The 22,195-nt window shown below is 29.8% G+C and overlaps 2 protein-coding genes and 1 pseudogene across 5 annotated transcripts in view; 1 reads left to right on the top strand and 2 right to left on the bottom strand.

The window, feature by feature from the left end:
- Positions 1–1,654, top strand: part of LOC129939572 (unconventional myosin-XVIIIa) — a 193,546-nt gene extending 191,892 nt beyond the window's left edge. For all 4 annotated transcript variants that reach the window (XM_056047632.1, XM_056047635.1, XM_056047634.1 and 1 more), the window contains one exon: positions 28–1,654. In XM_056047632.1, coding sequence (XP_055903607.1) covers positions 28–124 — 97 coding nt within the window. In that variant the 3' untranslated portion in view covers positions 125–1,654. The remainder of the gene's footprint in view (positions 1–27) is intronic.
- A 3,499-nt stretch (positions 1,655–5,153) lies between these two features.
- On the bottom strand, positions 5,154–14,127 carry LOC129948241 (caspase-like; annotated as a pseudogene).
- A 4,520-nt stretch (positions 14,128–18,647) lies between these two features.
- Positions 18,648–22,195, bottom strand: part of LOC129940801 (serine/threonine-protein phosphatase 2A 56 kDa regulatory subunit gamma isoform) — a 46,565-nt gene continuing 43,017 nt past the window's right edge. The window contains exon 9 of the mRNA XM_056049284.1: positions 18,648–20,899. Within this exon, the coding sequence (XP_055905259.1) occupies positions 20,897–20,899 (3 nt within the window). The 3' untranslated portion in view covers positions 18,648–20,896. The remainder of the gene's footprint in view (positions 20,900–22,195) is intronic.

The raw sequence follows: 22,195 nt of genomic DNA, 5'->3' as shown, positions 1-22,195 counted from the left end.
GGTAAACACAGCTTTTTCTTGTTATAGGATCACATTGACGTCACCATCGACGACATCAGTCAGCGGCAATACAAATAATAGTATTAGTAATAGTTTAAATAATGGTGAGTCTTCATACGCATAAACAAAAACCAACAAGGCTTCTAAGCAAATTATATCGTCGAAAGGAAGAAAAGAAATGAAATGAAAAACAAAACAAATACAACCAGCTTTTCTACAATATATACAAACATTATATATTCATTTTTATATTAGAATCAAAGATATAAATATCTAACTAATGCTGCTCCCATAAAATAATCTTTTTTATATATACATATATAAATAAAAATAAATTTTAAAATTGATTATGCTTATATAAATAAAATAGTACTAAATAATAACATTTAATTAATTTGATAATGATGGTGATGAATAGATTATAAAAGTTTGTATTTCTATATTATTTTTTAATATTGTTGAGGATGCACTTTTTCTAGAGTCCTAGTGAAGTGTGTTGCTCAATGTTGGTTTTTCATTCTACTCTGTAGTTGCAGTTATTTTTTATCGTAATTAGCTATGACTATCAGTGTCGAAAATGCACTGAAAACGCCGAATATTCTCAGCATCTTTTATTCTACCAACAAGTTTTCCACTACTACTGAAAGATGAATGTGTAAACGCGTTTCGTTTGGATTGTATGCTTCTTCTTATCTGTTGCCTCATATTGTAACCCTGTCGTCGAAATATATTCGATAGGAATATACCAGGTAGCGCAATTGTCAATCCTACCCATAAACATGATCATATTAAAAAGTAATACTAAATAACATCATCATTATCAAAAATATTGAACATTAAAAGTCTTCATATTGCATATACATTTTTCATAATTATAAAATTCTTTTTTTTTTTTTTTTTCTTATTATTTGTTAATCATTTTTATATTTTTTGCGATTTAGTATAAACAATTTGTTAATAATTCAAAAAATGTAGTTAATATATTTTATTATTTATAAGTCAAGTCTCCAAAATGATTTATTATACATTTAAAACAAACAAAATATGAATCATCATATAGGCAATAATATTCAAACCAATTGTAAATTTATTTAAAGAAAAAAAATAACAATATTTATAAATAATATATTGCTTTATACATTTATACTATATTGTGTATTAAAAGTTTCTTTAATAAACAAAAGAGAATACAAAAACAATTTAATAGAACAAGTATAGTTAATTTTGAAATTCAACAAAACAAAAATGACAAACAATAAAAATACAAATCTGAAATATTTAACAATAGATGTGTATTTATTGTTTTTCTTTTTATTATTATTTATAAAATTGTTATCTACTGAATAAAATATTTTTAATTAGATTTTTTTTTAATTAGTTTTTTTTCCTTGTTTTATTTGATTTTTATGTTATTTACTATTGCTAAATTAAATTAAGACAATTAATTTTGTTTTTAATTTGTTTTAACCATATCGAAATACAAAAAAATAATACAAACTTATTCAAGTAATCCAGACGTAACTGGTCTGAAATTGGAATAATATTATACATAGATATATTTTATAATATTGTAATTATTGTTTGTTTAAAAAAAATACTTATACACATGATTGTGAAAATATATCATAAAATAAAATAAACGATTGTTACAGTGTTTTAGTTATTTTATTATTATTTTCTTTCCACTGTCTCACGTTAAATAAAACAAGAATTCACTGGAACAAAATTCCGTATTCCTTTAATACCGCTTGACCTTAAGGTTTTTTGTTCCTATAATAAAATCAGGGCTGTTTCGAAAATGAGAATAACTCATAAAATTTTGTCGTATTTCATGTCAATCAAATTAACAAAACAACCATCCATCGTTTAGTTAAAACAATTTTTTTTTCTATAACTTAAGTTATTGCTTCTAATGTAAGAAAGATCTATTTTTAAATTCGATCAACTTGAGTGTTAATTACAACTCTAGATTAGAAGTTCAACTTTCTTTTATTCACTAGACTATTTTTAAATTCCCGAAGTAAAACTCTAAAAAAATATCTAATATCCCTGGGATATTTTTGAAAAAGAAACAAGAACTATCAGTTCCATACTTAAATGTGTATTAAGATAGCGTGTCATAAAAATACCAACTCATGTACAGCTGTGGACAGCTAATTAGAAACTCTCATTGTATATAATTTGAGAACATTATCTTCGCTTATTTCTTTATTAAATTTATTTTTTATATGTGCAGTTTGTATGCTATACTCTTTAACATAACTGCCAACAAAAAATATTTTAAGAACGTATTATTTTTCTTTTTATAGCAGTTTTATAACTTGAAGGAGCCTATTGTAGCGGACATCTAATTAGAAACCGCATACACATTTGTATCTTCTCCTAACATTACTTAATTTTTAGATATCATTGCTTGAAAATTAGGTTAGAATTTTGTCCTAGAACCTGTGTCCTCTAAAATTGCGTACCATCTTCACTCCTCAGATTTAGGAATTCGCTTGCAGTACTTAGGAGTACAGTCTTCCAAGTGGCTGCAATGTTCGAACTAAGAACATCAAAGTCAGCGTTGTTTTTTAGTACAACAGTTAATTTAAGTCCGATCAAAAAAGTTTGCGTTTGTTTTTCTTGGTACTGAGTTCATACAATGCTTGAAAGTTTGCGTTTGTTTTTTTTTTTCTCGGTACTATGTTTATACAGTGCTTTAAATAAACTAGACGCTGACCTCTGTAAAATACCTAAGCATTCTAAAGCAACGACTAGTAAACAAGTCCGATTGAAATTTGCATTCATATTATGATAGTTCCAGCATCTAAAGACCCAAAATATACAAATGAATTTCTTTGATCGGACGTAACTGTTGTACTAAAAAAAACACTGACTTTGATGTTCTTAGTTTGAACATTGTAGCCACTTTGAAGACTACTCCTAATGTAGTCCAGGCAAGTTCTTAAATCTGAGGTCGAAGATAATACAGAATTTTAGTGCTAAAATTCTAACCTAATTTTTAAGTAATAATATCTTAAAATGAAGTAAAGTTAGGAGTAGATACAAATTTGAATGCTGTTTCTATTTAGATGTCCACTACAACAGGTTCCTTCATGTGATACAACTTCTATAAAAAGAAAACTATTACGTTCTTATATTTTATTGTTGAGTATACCATAAGAAATGTATATATAAATAATAAATTTAATAAATAAATTAGCGAAGATCTATTCTCAAATAATATACGATGAGCGTTTCTAATTAGCTGTCCACAGCTGTACATGCATATTGTTTGCAAAGGTTATATTATTTGAAAGTGAAATGTCACTTTTCTAAGAACACGTTCTCTTGAAATGTTTGATTCGTTATTCATCATGAAAATCTCAAGCTACATTTGTTTTTAAAAATAAGTTATTTCGCTCCGCTTTTCGTTTTCAATCATTCTAATTTAATAAATTATTTAACAAAAAGTAAGGCCACGCAACAGTCCATGTATGATAAGTATTTCTCGACAATTATTTATATTAAAATAAACAAAAATAAATTAATATTTCTTTGTCCATTCTCAGGTTTGCTCTTCAATTTACATGTTTTTTTTTGTCGAGTGATGAAAATTAAAAGTTGATAAATTAAGAGTAAAAAACGTCAACTTTGAGCGAATTAAAACAAAACCACGAACTGAAAACAAAAAATTCTCAAGTTATGTTCAACTAGAACTTTATTGAATATCAAATATCGAGGAAAAAAGGTTAGCAAAGCAATAATCATCCCTCTCAAGATCATCGTTAGAATAGAGATTTTCTCTGAAATGTAGGGATCTTGTATCATCTTAAATGTTTGGATACACAAAGTGAAGATACCTCTGACCTCTTGTTGACGTGCGTTGAAAATGTCAACGTTCCAAATATAATTGGTGCAACAACGCATTTAATATCATTCATTGTTCCCCTATTTTTTTTTTCTAAAACAAAAACACTGCGGAAATATTTATATTCCGATTCTATTAGCAGGATCACAAAAAAATCTTCCGATTGTAAATAGTGCCTAAAACGTTACTAAATTATTAGTAATTTTTGTGACGATAGACTAAATCGCATCTTTGTTCGAACAAATTCAACAGTTTGGTGCTTGTGGTAGAGAAATATACTTACCAAAATGTACTGCAAAATTCTCTCAGTTTTGTAGTTTTCTGTGAAATTACCTGTAAAAAATCATTACTCTACTTGGTCCGCATTTATGTAATGATAATGCTCGATCTTAAAATAACCCAATCACATTTAATTCTCGAGACATTCTAATCTACAGACATACATATGTACAAATGTAAATGTCATAACACGTAGAAAGAAATACCTCTTAAAAGAGCACTACACTACTAAGCAAATATTTTGAAGCATACTTTAAATCGTATTCTGACCAAAGAAAGAAATACCTCCTAAAAGGGCATTACAATATGTATCATTCAAATATTATATAGTATACTTTTGGGATTACTTCAATTATCAACACAACCTACTGGAATTTCTGAGCGCCTGGTGTTTTGGGGTTTTATGGGAAAAAAAATAAAACTCGGATAAGAAAAATAGTGATAGTAAATTGACATAAAAGTATGCAACATAAATTATTATTTAGGGTTCTGTTATGAATCTGATATATGTGTGCGTTTTATGCATATAAACAAATTCAATAATGGTTACGCTCCTGATGTTTTTCTTGAAGTTAAAATGCACGAATTTCAAGTAAAAATAACGAACAAGACTTCTTATTGTGTCTACTCGAAAAACGAATAGACTTTTACGTCCTATATTCGTTATCACAATTAGCAAAGCACCAAATTGAACGGCTTATAATACCTAGGTTACATTTTAACCAATTTTGGTTGATACATATTTACAATTGGATATGTGTGTTCAAAGCCATTGAAAGGTCAAATTATTTTTTAAGTCGGCATAAATGCATTCATTTATTTTTGCTTACCTTTTTACTAAACATTTGTTTCTATTCCAATGATTAGTTATAACCTGAATTAAATCAAACCTCAGAATATACACATACCGTGTTTTTTTGGTCATCAAGTTTTCGGAAGTACCTAAGTTCCTTTGGAATGTGGCTTACTTTTTGGGACAAGATTTAAATTAAATAAAACAACCGTTGAAGTTTATATTTTTATGTTTAATTTATTTTCTCCTAAAATAACAAATATTTGACGTTACTTAACACATTTTTTTCGGAAATTTTAGAATTCTTCTCAACATTGTTGATGTGCATGTAGTTTGTTTTTTATATCGACGGCCACTATCTTTTGTGTTTGATTCAAAATCAATAGCAACACTTTGGCAAACAAACGTGAGCAGTGTAAGGACATCTAAGCATGTTCCGTTAGCATCCAGTTCCCTACATAAGGATTGTATAAACCAAGACCCATTTAACTTGTTGCGCCAGGAAAGAAATCCTTAAAAACAAAACAAATATCATAAAAATAATCTTAACAAGCTGTACTTTGCATTTGTTTTATCCTCAAAGCCTTTGGCTATCTTTAGAAGAAGTATAAGCAAATATAACTTCACCTATCAAAAAACTAGTGAATAATTTCCAATAATTTAGCTAGTTATATAATTGGGATGTCAACTTACAAAACTATCCGCTTCAAACCTAGTTTAAATATTTTAGCCATCTTAGATATTTGTCTGGCTTATAATGTACCTGTAGTAGTTGATATCAACTAAATTCATTTTCATCAGTTGTGCATGAAATAAGCGAAAAAATTAAGTGTTTTCTGATAATTGGTCTTTAAACAGATAAAGGAGCAATTTATCTACCTGAGGCTTAGAGGAATGATAAAACTTAAAATCCACATAAATCTTTAATCAATTATTAAAAGTTTATAAATGTATTTCAAGAACAACTCACCTGGAATTGTTGAATACGCAAATAAAAAATCAACATGCAATGGAAATTTCTAACTCGCACTAGGCCCATCTATTTCAATTCTCTTAAGCTCTATACCTGAATCCAATTGATGACCTTGAAAAGCTTGAATAAAGAATAACTTTGGTTTGCCAACTAGTGTTTTGCATTTATTGGCAGAAAAATGATTTACAATAAAATCAATCTTGTACGGCGAATCTTTCGCATGAATGAATCCCTCTTCGCCATGGGACAAAATAGCAATAATAATACAGTCGTTGTCAGTATGATTAGCACGAGCAACTATAATGAATGAAAAATGAATTAAATACAAAAAAAAAAGAGGCTGGGATGTGACCCACACTGTTAACTTCCCATCCCGTCTGTCGATTTGTCTTGCTTAAAAGTTTGTCTATATGTACTCGTATCAATTTTACCAAATTTGCATACTATTTTTGTAGATTTTATTTTTTATGAAAAAACGGACTGTTGGATTTTTATATAAAAATTACTGAATATCGAAAAAAATATTTTCTGTGAAATAAAATAAGTTTGAGGCCAATATTTTTAATTTTTGAGAAGCTATTTGAGTCGAAAGTAAATTTTTACCAAGTTTTAGTATTGTTTTTTTTTTTAGAGTTTTATTTTTTGGAAAAAACCGTCAATTCGATTTTCTTAAAAATTCTATCGAAAGTTGAAAACAATATTTTCTATTAGATAAAATTAGTTTGAGGCCAATATTTTATAGTTTTGAAAAGATATTTGAGTCGAAAATCCCTTTTTACCAACTTTGTTAATTTTTTTCGGTTTTTATTTTTTTTGTAAAAAAGACTGTCAATTCGATTTTTTTCAACATTTTTCAGAATGTTGAAAACAATATTTCTTATAAGATAAAATAAGTTTGAAGCCTAAATTTCAAGTTTTTGAAAAGATATTTTAATGGATATTCAATTTTTACCAACTTTGTAATGTAATGTTTGTTTTAGATTTTTATTTTTTATAAAAAAAACTGTCAATTCGATTTTTCTCAAAATTTTATCAGATGTCAAAAACATTATTCTTCGTTGCACAAAATTGTTTTGGAGATGAAATCATATTTTAGTCGTAAAATTTTGGAGGTGACAAATTTTTATTTCAGTTTTTTTTAATTTATAAAAAAAACTTTAAATGGATTTTTTTTCAAAAAATATACTTCTTTGATATCACGTTACAATTTATAATATACAATTTAATTCAAGCCTCTAGAGTTTTTGGTTCGTAAGATATATAGGGTTAACCAAAATGTTCACCTTTTTTTCGAACTGCTATGCTAAAAAAAACCACCCACGCAATTTTCTTGAGAGCCCTTTCTGCCTCTTTCAGCCTTATTATCTGTATAACAAAATTTATTTGAAATCGATATCTCTTCTTGTTCTTGAGCTATGGACAACGAAAAAAACGTCGCGAACGTATGGACGTACGAACGTACGTACACACGCAAGCACAGACATCTTACTAAAAATCTTTTATTTTGACTCTAGGGACCTTGAAACGTCGAGAAATGTCAAAATTTTCAATTTGATAAATCGGGCCCATTACAATAACTTCCTATGGGAAGTTAAAAAGAGAGAAACTAAAATAAATGGTATTTTTTAAGTTATAATTTATTGTACTGGAAAGAAAAGGGTGTTTTTTAGATAAAATATTTGTTATGGCCAAGAATTAAGCTATATTGTAAAGGTAAGGGTTTTCCATTTTGTTTTAAAAACGGGCAGGTTCAGACGACATGAGAAACTTGAAAAATGTGTCCAAAAATACTGATGGCCACGTTACTTCATTCAACTGAATTATTTATTTACTTAGTGCACAATTTTATTTAAAGTTCTAAAAGTTGTAAAAGATTTTCTAGTCGTGTTGGAATAGAAAACATTAATTTTACAATGTTACAATATACAAAACACAAATTTTATGAACTTTTACCTTGTTTTTTTTTTAATGTTGACAATGCTGCTATTAGTAGTAGTAGTACCCGTACATGATGATTAATACGTTAGACTGTCGTGTCAGAGGTCTTAGGTTCGATCCCTGCTATAAACTGTAGGTCCCTTCTTTCCCTGACAACTCGCACACAGGAATGGTTGAGAGTTGTAAGTCGCTAGGCTCTAGTTCTCAACGGACTGTTGCTCCACCTAATTTGTTTATGATGCTGCTGGTACTTTTTAAGACAAGATAATAAAGATAAGTTCCAATTTTGAAATACCTTATTTTGCGTTTAAAGAATGCAGTTATCATTGACTATTATTTCGGTAAAAATTGGAACGATTTGCAAACGTTATGTCTATTCATTATGAAATGACAAACCAAATTAAGCATAAACCAAGTGACAGCTGTCAAAAATTTGTTGCCAGATTGAAAAATATCGTTTCTAGTTGTATTGTTATCATTTGTTGCATTAATAGATTGAGAAAGTTCAGACAATTTGGACACAACACTCCTTCAAAATATGATTTTTAAAAGATTTGTAAGAAGTGATTGCAGCATGCGATTCAATAAAAATAATGACAAGTGATTCATCATTAAAAATAGATCTTGAATTTTAGGTTCTTCTATGGGAAACAATGGGGGCATTCATAATGGTAGTGGCAACGTAGTCTAATTTCAACTAGCTTTGTGAATGAAAAATTGCACTACAAAGCTATGTATCTAGTCCGGAACTCTAATATTAATGACATGAAACATTTGTGTTTTAAGAACTTGAAATAATCTTTTTTTTAACTTCCCATAGAAAGTAATTGTAATCGGTCTGATTTGTAGAATTGTAAATGTTGACATTTCTCGAAGTTTCAAGGTCCCTAGAGTAAAAATAAAAGATTTTTAAAGAAATGTCCGTGTGTGCTTACGTTCGTACGTCCGTATTTTCGCGATGTTTTTTCAAATCAATTTTTTTTATACAAATAATAATGCAGAAAGACGCAGAAAGGACTCTCAAAAAAATTGAGTGTGTAGTTTTTTTATTATAACAATTTAAAAAAAGGTGAACATTTCGGTTAAACCTAAATATCTCACGAACAAATAACGCTAGAGACTTGAATTAAATTTATATTATATGTATATTATAACGTGATACCAAACAAATATATTTTTGGAAAAAAATCCAATTAACTGACAAAAAATATTTGTCACCTCGAAATTTTACGAACAAAAAATTATTTTATCTCCAAACCAATTTTGTGCAACGAAAAATAAATTTTTTAACACCTGGTAAAATTTTGGGAAAAATCGAATTGATAATGAATTTTTATAAAAAATCTATAAAAAAAAATTACTCAAAGCTGTTAAAAATTGATTTTCGACTCAAATATCTTTTCAAATATTTGAGATTATGGCTTTCAACTAATTTTATCTTATAACAAATATTGTTTTCAATAATCGGTAAAATGTTGACAGGTTTTCTTCCAAAATATAAAAACCTAAATAAAAAACAGTAGTAAAACTTATTAAAAATTTACTTTCTACTTAAATATCGTATTATTTCAAGAAATAAAAATATTGGCTTCAAACTAATTTTATCTCCCAAAAAATATTTTTTTCGACATTTTTGTTAATATAATATATTTATGTATTTGTTTATAAAAGAAATAAAAACTTTTAAGAAATGATACTGAAATTGGAAAACATTGGTTTCGAATAAAAATCTCGTTAACAAAAATAGATTTCGAAATCAAACTATTTCATTACATGCAAAATATTGTTGCTCATTTTAAAATTTTTAACAATAATTCAACTAGCATCTTTTTTAACAAAGCACGAAAGCCTACAAACTTTTAAGCAAGTCAAATCGACAGACGGGATGGGAAGTTATCAGGTGGTTCGCATCCAAGCCTCTTTTTTATTTTTAAATTCATAGTTCTCTCATAAGTTCTGCTTTTGTCTTAGCTAAAATAAACTGCAGTTTGTGTTATTCATACACAATTTAAACCCATTTTAAAACGATAGTCTGGAGTCTAAAAATAAAAACGACAGAACGTCGTTCAATGAAAGGTTTGCCAAGAATATTCGCTATTATTCACCAAAGTTACCAAGTTCACCAAAACAAGGAAATACTTATTTTGGGATCATGACGAAATCTAGAATGCCAAAAATCCCGAATGCCGAAAATCTCGAAAATTAAAAAAAAATTATCTAGAACGCAAAAATCTCGAATCCACAAAATCGAGAATTAACAAAAATCTCGAAAGACTCTATCTAGAAAAAAATCTCTAAAAAAATAAAAATTCGAGATGATTTTTTTTTATTCTAAAGCCTAGTACGCTGCTGATGCGAAACGAAATTTTTCGGTGGTCTCCAAGTGTAGAGCGAAATTAAAACGAAAACCACAACGGAAAAATATTTGTGTAGAGTTCTGTCAGCTGTGGAAAACAAAAACACCGAAAGTCACGAGTAAACAATTTTCAATTTTGATTTGTAAACAATTTTTTCCAATAAATAAATTAAACGTCAAAATTTCGCAAGCAATTAATATACCGGGCAATTAAATTGAGAACGAAAAGAGTGGAGAATTGTACTAAAAAATCTAGTACAGCTATCCACTAAAATGACACATTTCGTTGTTCAGCAGCGTACTGAAAAACGAAAAGCACAGCGAAATTTTTCGTTTATGATTTCGTCATGTCATTTTTGTATGGGAAATTTCGTTTCGCATCAGCAGCGTACTAGGCTTAACAGTTAAAACTCAATAAAACACAAATAAAGGGTGATTTTTTTGAGGTTAGGATTTTTATGCATTAGTATTTGACAGATCACGCGGGATTTCAGACATGGTGTCAAAGAGAAAAATGCTCAGTATGCTTTGACATTTTATCATGAATAGACTTACTAACGAGCAACGCTTGCAAATCATTGAATTTTATTACCAAAAAGTTGGCAGAAAATCCGCTTTTTTATCGACAAATTTTGTTCAGCGATGAGGCTCATTTCTGGTTGAATGGCTACGTAAATAAGCAAAATTGCCGCATTTGGTTTGAAGAGCAACCAGAAGCCGTTCAAGAACTGCCCATGGATCCCGAAAAATGCACTGTTTGGTGTGGTTTGTACGCTGGTAAAATCATTGGACCGTATTTTTTCAAAGATGCTGTTGGACGCAACGTTACGGTGAATGGCGATCGCTATCGTTCAATGCTAACAAACTTTTTGTTGCCAAAAATGGAAGAACTGAACTTGGTTGACATGTGGTTTCAACAAGATGGCGCTACAAGCCACACAGCTCGCGATTCTATGGCCATTTTGAGGGAAAACTTCGGAGAACAATTCATCTCAATGAATGGACCGGTAAGTAGGCCACCAAGATCATGCGATTTGACGCCTTTAGACTATTTTTTGTGAGGCTACGTCAAGTATAAAGTCTACACAAATAAGCCAGCAACTATTCCAGCTTTGGAAGACAACATTTCCGAAGAAATTCGGGCTATTCCGGCCGAAATGTTCGAAAAAGTTACGCAGCCGCGGTCAACATTTAAATGAAATTATCTTCAAAAAGTAAATGTCATGAACCAATCTAACGTTTCAAATAAAGAATCGATGAGATTTTGCAAATTGTATGCGTTTTTTTTTTTTTAAGTTCTCAAGCTCTTAAAAAATCACCGTTTACATCAGCTTACCCAACATTTTATTTTCTGAGCAAGAAAAATAGTTTTCGAGATTTTTTCCATTTTAGATTTTTATTTTAGAGATTTTCATATTCGAGATTTTTACTTCCTAGATAATTAATTTCTAGATATCGTGGTAGACCCACTTATTTTGTTACAACCGGGCACTTACAGGAAATGTCTCAACTATCAGTAAACAGAATAATTTCAAGGATTTTAAATACTTTGGCTCTTCCCTACATGCCGTTTTTCTCAAATCTTAAAATATGCCCGATCAGGGAGTGTGCAAAGTTACAAGCCTAGTGCATAATTTTTTAATTAAAGTTTGTCACATAACACCTTACACCACACTTTTTATAAATGTATTTTAATCAATTGATTTTGTTCACCAATAAATATAAGTTTACTGCTTTTTTGTTTAACAAATAAGGTAACACTTACAATTCGTTCCATGGTGTTATTGCCTACTAAAAAACCCTGTCGTAGTTCTCCAGAAATATTTTATATATGTATTTCCTATAAAAATAAAACAGAATTTAATATGAAGATTTTTTTGGCGTATGTAGGATGTAAGAAGGCAAATTCTAAGAAACTACTGCTCACATCAAAATAGAGTCAACAAAACTTAAAAATTGGAGAAAGAAAAATGATCGATTCTTGAATTCAAAGAAATAGATGCATTTAGGTACATAATTTTTTCTAAAAATTACAAACAGGAAAATTAAGGTAAGCAAAAAAGTTGAAAAGAAAATATAGTGTGGCACTTAAAAATGACACGTGACATAATCTCTTTCACTTAAATTCTCGAGCGATTCAAATTTTCTATATTAAATAATTAAATTCGGAACGGACAATTCTGTTACGCATTAGTTTAACGAACGTTGAACTTTTGGTGTTTTTGGGACATTTATATTCTTGTAATTCATGTTTAAATCACAATTCTAGGGCTTTCAAAGCAAATTTATTAAGGAACTCAAAGGCAAGTTTAGTTAGTAATAAAAAAATGCTGTTTTCTCAGAATATAATATAAAATTGACAACCTATTGTTCAAGGTTTCTTCTTAAATAAACAAACTAAACATTTTCCTCTTTCTCTCATCAAAAAAAGTTCTTATTAAAATAATTAAACTTTTAAATTTTTAATTTTGGGAATACCTTTAAAATTATTACAAATGTTTTACTTGTTTTTGATAGACAGTCCGCTTTTTTAGTTTAATTACTAAACAATTTGAAGATGAAATCTTGGCTTATACAACTAAACTGTATGAGCCTTACGGCTTCAAAGTTGACTTTTTTCGTATGAACATTTATGAGGCGGATTGCAATATGCCTGTTTAAATATAAAGGGGGTCATATTAAAGTGAATTCCAAGAAAGCTAAAAAATATTCTCGCTTAAGAGTGGGATGGTTCATGGCCACTGGGTTCCCAATGGTGTTCTGAAAACCTGAATTACCTTCATCTTCAAGTCACTTATTTGGTATGAACCGGCCTATTGTTAAGTAAATATACAAAACAATAATTTTAAGCGAAACTTTAAGAACGTTAAATGCGTTAGTTACATTTTCTGAACAATGAGTCATTAAACGCTAAAAAAATGTTAATGCAACAAAAATTAATTCCATTTCTGATACTTCTTTGTTGTTGTAAATGCTGACATCAAATCCAAGATTTTTTAAAGATGCAGCCAAACTTTTACAATCTTTTTTAGTTACAGTTTTCTTGTCCAATGTTGGACTCTTGAATATTTCGTGATTAAAGATGAGCCCTAAACCTCGCTTCTTATGATTCATATCGTATTCGATGGACATTTGAGCAATATATCTTTTATTATGTCATTATAGGATCAGCCATTTGCAAGGAACTGTGATGTGAGTAAGTAATTTATTTGTACTGAATCATTGAATCACACAATTATTTAGTTTTGGTTACAAACATGAAAAATATTAAATTAAATATAAAAAACGACAATCCTTTTGTTTAGATAATGTGTAACCCCAAAAGCTCACCATTCAAAATGATGGATGTCCTCTACATTATGGTTTTCTGCTCGTGCATATCTTAATGATAGATATCCAGGCAGCAAGATAAGCCGACTTGGACCAATTTTGTGAAATCCATGTGTGTCAGGCGCGAATCCGTTTTTTTTTTTTTTTATTGAAAGCTGATAAGATCCATAGAGGACCACCTCATTACAAATTCAGAGGGCAAATCATAAATATTAAATAATTAGATTAGTAGCTTATAAAAAGGTGTTTTTCTTGTATGAGGCCATTGCATTCACCATCAAATGTCTTTAAATATCAAAGCAGCTCTGGAGCTTTCAAGACAGGCCTTCAAATGTCAAGGGAAGTCTTGAAATGTCTTGTAACATAATATACAGCGTCGCATTATATACATATAGCATCGCATTGACTGATTTTAAAAAGGTATAAGACATTTTAATTTAATTTCAATTTCACGATAAGGTAAAACTGATGAAAACTCAAAAAGGTCTTAATTCCAACATTAAGAAAATTCGGACAAATTAAGAATGGGCAGGTTCAGCCAACATAAGGGACTACAAGTCCACCACGATTTGTATTTTGTATTGTAAAGAAATATTAGTTATTTCTTTTATTAGGATTTTCTATTCCTTGAAATTTATCTTAACGACCACAACAGAGGCAAAGTTATAGTCCTCAGAAAACATCAGAACACAGAAACATACTTACAAAACATCTGGTATTAGTGGATTCTTTACGCATGTCAGAAACTGGCAGCATCGATAGGCAAGTAAAGAAATGATATAATAGCCTTAGGAATCGACAGTAGTTCATCCGGAGAGTTTCATAATTAAGTATACCAACGAATACAAAAGGTCAGCGGACCGAGTTGACGCACTGGGAGTAAAATTCTAATAATTCTGTAATCGGAGTGATAATCTATCTATCTATTCCAGAAACCGAAGAAACAACAAATTGTTAATAAAGTTGAACGCATGGTAAATGTAGTTCTTTTGTTTTTGCAAGTTTTGAACTTTTTACATCTTAGAGTGCTTCTTCTGATTACCTACAAAACATTACTTTGGACAATATAAACCCTTCTTTAATCTTAAGGTAACGAGCTGTCGATAGCACATCAAAAATATTTTAAATATGAGCTATATTAGTTTAAAACAATGATTTAAAATTGAATATAAGAACGGTAATACTGAAGTTCATTAATATCGAAAAATAGTTGCAATGGACGAATCTTTGTTTACAAAACTCATGGTCTGAATTTTGTTCTAAAACTCTTGGCTAAATCCAGCAGCAAATTGCGTTTTTGTATTTTTTGGATTTGTTTTGAATTTCCGGACAAACCTATTGCATTCACGAGCATCTAAGATCCGAGTGCGAATTGTATGTTTGGTATTTTCAAAGCTATGCGATGCACTAAGCACTAAATGGTTTACAAAGGTTATACTACATGTAGTTAATTTCTTTTCGATTCGATGCAGTGGTTTCTTTTTTTAGGATTTTTTGTATGCATTATTATTTGATTTTTTTTAAAGCCGGTTAATTCAATTGACAAGTAAGATTAAATATCGTGGTGTGCCAACAATTAAGTGCGGCACTGTATTTACTTTCAATGCAATGATTATACTTATCAATGTAATGATTGCATTACAAAATCTTCAATGCTTTCACGTTCAATGCTAAGGTAGTACTTCTTAATTTCTTTACGTTATAACTATAAAGGAATTATACTATTATAATTAAATAATAATTATTATTGACCAATTGCAAAATAATCTCGAACTTTCATTGACGCAAATAAACAAATTACAAGTGCAAAAGCATTACAATTTTTAAGGCTATAAAAAAGGAACAAGCACTCTAAAAATTATTTTTTTTTATTTTTATGACTTTACAATAATATTCTAAAACGGAAATACTTGATCTAACCACATCAACCTTTCACAAAAAACTAATCAAAAGTTCTAAGTCAGACAAGAACTTGACCACAGAACATTGAAGATACTCATGCACTTATTATATTTAAAGATAAGAACCTTCATTATTTTAGTTGAAATTGCTATGGTTAACAACAATGTAATCTGTAGATATTTTGTTTTCTGTGTATGAGTGGCAACATGCCAAGATAGCGCAAGTAGACGCGAAGAGAGAATAATTGATTACAACATCAAGACCTGGCTATGAGCCTTAATTTTACTGCAAGTTTTTTACACTTGCTGCCCCTCGCATTGTACCTATGTATGTACATATATATTCGCTTAGTTTTTGAAATTAACCAAAAGGATTTACGCAAAGATTTACTCTCTCTTATTTTGCGAAATGCTTCGAGTGAGTTCCTCTTTCTAAGCTACCAAGATATAACAAATTCAATTCTTTTTTAACCTTTGGTGTTGGCTTAGTCTATCTATGTATGTATTGATTTTTTGAGTAATGAAAAATCAATATCCTATGCATACAGAATAAACCACAGCCACCACGATACTCTCACAAGGAGGGCATCCCAACATAATATGTTCCTGGAATTAACCAGGGGGCTCCAACATATCCCGGGGTACCACATCTTTAGTGGTATGTTTAATTTAGTCTTTAATAAAGTGACATCTAGGGAAGATAACCGTAGAAGTGGTCGCCTGACATCTTGTGGGTTAGGTTAGGTTATAATGGCTGTCCAAGATGGAAACGGACACACTTAGGCCAGTTTAATGGCCCATTGTGATACCACATGAATCTTGAGGCTTCCTCCTAAGCTCAATGGAACCAGTTAGAGTCCCCTACGAAACGTGAGAGGCTGATTATACCGATATGATTTAGATCTTTTAGATCGTTAAAGAAGAATTCTCCTAGGTAATTCTTGCGTTTTCGAGCTACAGCAGGGCATGTGCAGAGAAGATGAAGAACCGTTTCTTCCTCTTCCTCGTCCATACAGCTTCTGCAAAAGTCATTTGAGAATACGCCTAGTCTCGTGTCGTGCTTTCCTATTAGATAGTGTCCGGTTATGACACCTATTATCGAGCTTATATGCGATCTGCTTAGAGAAAGCAAGCACCTTGAACGTTTTAAATCCAGTGCATTAGTAGCAGTTTACAAGTAGCGATTGGTATGCCAGTACTTGCCAAACGTGGTAGGATGGGCTGTACTGTACTGTTCCTGGCGAGTTCATCTGCCTTACAGTTTCCTGGAATGTCTCTATGGCCCGGCACCCAGCAAAGGTGAATATTAAACTGTTGCGCCATCTCCATTAGAAATGATCGACAGTTATGGACTGTTATAGAGTTTGTAGAGACAGAGTCCAGAGATTTGATAGCGGCCTGGCTGTCGGAGAAAATACGGATATCAGATGTTGATATCACTTTTTCTTTGAGCCAAGAAAAGACTTCCTTAATCGCCAAAAGTTCCGCCTGGAACACGCTACAATGATTGGGAAGGCGGAATGAGAGACTTAATTTCAGTCGTTCAGAGTACACACCACCACCAACCCCTTCTTTGGTTTTTGAGCCATCTGTGTAAAAGTGGATTGACTCATCCTCCAAGAATGTCCTATCCTCCCAAAAAGATCTGGTAGGTATAGAAATCTGGAAATTCCTGTCGAATTGTAGTTGGGGGATGGTGTAGTCTGTGTGCTTTGTACCTTAGAGTTACGGAGTGGCCAATGTTGTTGTTAGTCCACTGCGACGAAGCATTAAGGCGAATAGCAGAGCTTGCAGCTATTTGTTTACTAAATATGTCAAGAGGTGTAAGGTAGAGCAAGGTGTCCAGTGCCGCAGACGGGGTCGTGCGAAGCGATCCGCTTATACATAGGCAGGCTTGTGGGATGCAATCCGCCGAGCTTTATCTACAATGTACATCATTCCTAAACTTTTTTTAAACATATATAAAATATCGATGAAAATAGTTATTCGATTTGTATATTTCTGATACTTATTGGGTTTGTATAATTTGTATCAGTTAGTCAATTCCTGCCCCAGGGGTAGGACGACAGTCCTGTGTTTACCACCTTTCGCAAGATTTAATCTTAGGAAGGAAGTAAACCGAAGCTTCTTACGTTCGCTCACAAGTTGAGAATTTTCTCTGTGCAGTTCTAAGCACTGATTTCTCGAACTTGTGTACCAAGAGCCACCACGTGGAGGTGCAAGTAAGTGCTTCTTCCTTCCAGATTGTGGACAAGCATATAGAATCCCTACATCTACACTGAAGTCAGTTTGACTCCCAAGTAGATGCGAAGATAGAAGGACAAGCTATACGGCGACGACTAAGCCACAAGAATAAAAGTCCAAAGCCAAAGATGGTTCGATCACGTAAAGCGCATAGAAAGCAACGCTATTCCTCGGAAAATATGATAGGTGGCGCACAAAAGTGGAAAGTGACAACTAGAGAGCGAACTAGATGGAGAAGTTTGTTGGGTGAGGCGCTAGTTTACGTAGAACTTTAGCGCTACCTTAAGTAAGTAGTCAAGGCTGATTGGTTGTTTAAAAGTCGATTAAAAGGGATGGATGTGGTCTAAACTGTGGCCTAAACTTCCACTTCTATTTCTCAAAACACAAATTTTCTCTGAAAATCGCGTAAAGCGTATGAGTAATTTTAATTGTACGATGAGGCACAAATCCATAGAATTTTTTCAAAGTACAAAGTATAACTGTTGAGTCGATGTACATATATATGTATGTATTGTACACATACAGTTGCGGTAAAAAAAATAGCTTTAAAGTGAAGATCGAAATATTTCCAACGTATAAATTGTGAATGGGACAAATGTTTTTGACCAGTCTCCAAATTTGAAAATCAACACTAATTGCACATTAAAATTATTAAGCATGCTATGATCTGTGCGGTGTTTCATATAACGGTGTAAACCATCTTTATGTTAAAATATTTATGTTGATTAATGAATCTGAGAAGATGCCGTTGAAGCAGGGTTTGAGTTGAGAGTAATTTATTTTGTTTGACTTAGGAGAAAATAGAACTTTAAAAATTGAAAAATAAATACCAAATAATTAAAATAAGTTTAGTATTCATTTTTTTATATGTCATTTATTGTGGTATTTTTTTGATTGGCAATATGAAAATGTTTTGGAAATTTACTGAATTTGATTTTTGTTTGCTTTTTTTTATAAATATTAAAAGGCTTTGAAGCAAATTGATTTGAAAGAAGGCAATTTTATTTGAAATAGCAAATCAGTTCTTCCGCTTCATGAAGTGGATGATGGTCTGCGGTACTATATTTTGTTAACTGCAGCTGTTTACAAACTCAACGATGTGTTATAGCTTATCTTACGAATAATGGATGTACACATGTATGTATATAAGAATAGGAAATCAATAAAAACAAATTATTGGACGCTAAAATAAGTAATAGGGAACACAAATACGAGTAAGAAGAATAAGAGAATAGACAACAGTTAAAAAAGCGCAATTATATAAGAATTTTGTATTATTTTATTTTCTATAGTTTTCTTACGATAAGATTTGTGTTATCATTTTTTTTTTAATCAGTACAAACATTTAAAGCAATTTTTATACCAAATTGTATTATTACTAAAATTGTTTTGTATTTATTTTTTAAATAGTATATAGTTTATCGGCGTTTATTTTTGTTTTGTTCTTTTACTTTCTTTATATATATATATATATATATATATAATTTTATTAAATTTATTTTAACAAACGTGTAAATGTTTATTATCAAATTGTAATCTTAGGTACATTAAATATACATATTCTGTTTTTTTTATCTTTATAATGATTTCTATGAATTTTTTTTAGAATTTTACAGTTTTATTTTCTTCTTTTTTTAATTTTATTTTATTTAAACACAATATATCTATTAATTCAGATGCGATAAATCTTGAATAACAATCTCTTTTTTATTTCTTTGTGATTTTGAGTACCATTTTAAAGATTTATTATTTTGTATTTGTGCGTTTATAAGATTTTTGATATAAGTTATTGAATGCAAAACAAACATGAACAAGAAATTGAAAGAAAACAAAAGTACAAATCACAAATCGATGTCCCAATTCCAAATTATCACTTTCCGTTGAATGGAAATTTGCAATCCCATTTTTCTTAAAACAACTATTATTAAATAAAAATGCATTTAACTATTTCGAAAAAAGTGCATCAAGCCTGATTTGCAAAAACTTTGTTGTTTCTTCACAATTAATAAAGCAAAGAAAAAACTGGCAACTGATTAATCTGTTATTGAAACTGGTGGTATACTCGTTTACATACAGTACAAATTTAAGCAAATCATGAGGCATAAAGCCTTGTATTTGAGATGATTCGGAACACTTGATTAAATTTGACTATAACTAAACTGACTGAACTATAGACAAATTTTCTCTTCAAAATCTGCGAAATCTTTAAAATGATCACTCAAAAAAAAAATTAAAATTAAACAAAAAACATACATATTTTTGTAGTTCTATAAAATATAAACAAATATATTTAATTTTTTAAATTGTTTGATTCAAGCTATGGTTTTAAAATCACTGGGTTTTTTTGCTCATATTTCTCCTTCATCATCCCCTGATAAAAGATTGACCTAATATCTATGGTAATAATATATAGATTAACAAAAAGAGAACTCATTTGCATTCATTTTTTAGTATCAATAAGTTTCGATATAATAATTCAAAACACTGTAGAAGTTTTGTTGAACAAATTTCCTTTGTTTTAATTTTATTTGTATATATATTTATAAATATTATATAATTTTAAGTGTAAAAGTAATTTTGCAAGATTTCTTTCCTTGAACTTTAATATTTTGTATCATAAATATTATATTTTAGTCTTAATTATTGTTTTTTTTTACTTATCAAAGTTATTTAAAACAAAACAGAACAATATGAGAGTAAACTAAAATCAAAGAAAATGACTTCAGCACTCTTTTTAACTTTAACGACGAAATAAAAAAAAAAAAAACACAATAATAACTTTACCAAAAATATGAATACGTTTATTTAAATGAATCATATGTGAGTATGTTTAAATAACAAACAAACAAAAAAATAGATAAATGTAAAATTAACACAAACAACACTATTATTGATATGTGATTAAAATTAATATTTACAAGATTGTTTTTTATTTAAATTAAGTTTATACATATTAATCGGTATTCATTCATACAAGGCATATTTTTTCTTGTATCTTTAAATTAAATAATTTATTTCTAATTTGTTTTTAAAAAATATTTTATTCTCAAGCATTTTTAACAACTATGCATATGCGCATTAACATAGATATCATGGGATTTTTAAGTTCTTTTTTTTTGTTTTAATTTTTGTATTATATAAATTGTATTTTAGTTTACTCTTGCAAATAAGTTAAAAATTATTATTTAATATTAACCTACATATTAAGTTTTTTTTTATAATATATATTTCACTGGAAGAAAAAAAATAAAAGAAACAATTATTTGATTTTTGTTTTATGCATTTTTTAGTTTTCAAGCAATATAATAATTTTTTTTGTTCATAAAAATGTGTTTAAAAATAATATTTCTGTCACCTTTTTATGTACTAGGATTCTTTAAATCATCAGAGAAGGCCATGATAATGATTTCTTAAAAATTCATTTGGAAACTGCACTTATTTTTTGAAAAGATTAATTAAAAAAAAAAAAACTACAAACAAATTTGTTCACTGTAAGTAATTTTATGATACTTCTGAGTTCTTATTTTTATGACGAATTAATTCATAAATTGACTCAAACCAAAGAGTCCTAAAAGGGCGTTTCAGCTCTATTCTTCTATTCACGTGGATCGTATATTTGGTTCAACCATTCGATTCCTTTTCACATTGCCATTGCATTCTGCTATCCATCGGGTGAAATTCATTATCACAAACCAATTTATCATTCAAGTAAATAGCATGATCATGTGACAATCTTGAGAATGTTGAATAAATTGTTTTGGTTGACAAAAAATTAAGTTTGATCAATACACCTAAAAAGAAATAATTGTTTCATTTGTGCAATTTTCGGGAATGGACAGTATTGAACTTTTTATTCCAACTGTAAGCAGAGGAATAAGAGAATCCTCAAACAGAGAGCTTCGGAAAATGTTGAAAAACCCAACAAAAAAATATTATGGAACGCCGGATGAAACGTAAGTTCAGTTTTTTTCATTATAGATATAATAAACCGATTATTTCACAATGGTAGGTTTACCAAAAACTTTCGGTTAAATAAAAAGAGCGTTGAATATTGTTGAATCGAATCTTCCATCTTCACAGCGAAATTATTCATTTTCAAGAAAAGACAAATTATTTGCTTGTTTAGTTTTTGCTGAAGGTAATTTGCAACATGGCGTTGGGTATGGTTTTTATGTGGGCTTTGCTCAGTCTACATTTAGCAAAGTGTTAAAAGACATATTGCACGGCAGAAGAATAATTCTGCTTTTACCAAAAATGTTCTAAATTAAATTAGTTTTTATTTACATTTTGCTAACAACAATTAATAAACCAATCGTCAAATGAAAAATCCGCTGTATTTCATATGCGGATCTGTATTTTATAGAATGAATGCGTCTACGTAAATAGAAGAGTACCGAGTAGTGTTACCGACGCGACGTTACCGACATACACATATTCACTTCGAATGAATAGCAGAATAGTAATTAGTGAAAATTCAAGAAAAATTCCCCCCGATGAATAGCAAAACTTTGACGTCTTTTGTAAAAAC

This window comes from Eupeodes corollae, chromosome 1 (assembly GCF_945859685.1).
Source record: "Eupeodes corollae chromosome 1, idEupCoro1.1, whole genome shotgun sequence".
NCBI classification, from domain to species: domain Eukaryota; kingdom Metazoa; phylum Arthropoda; class Insecta; order Diptera; family Syrphidae; genus Eupeodes; species Eupeodes corollae.
Note: the sequence above shows the minus strand (reverse complement) of the source record. Positions and strands in the feature narration are given on the sequence as shown.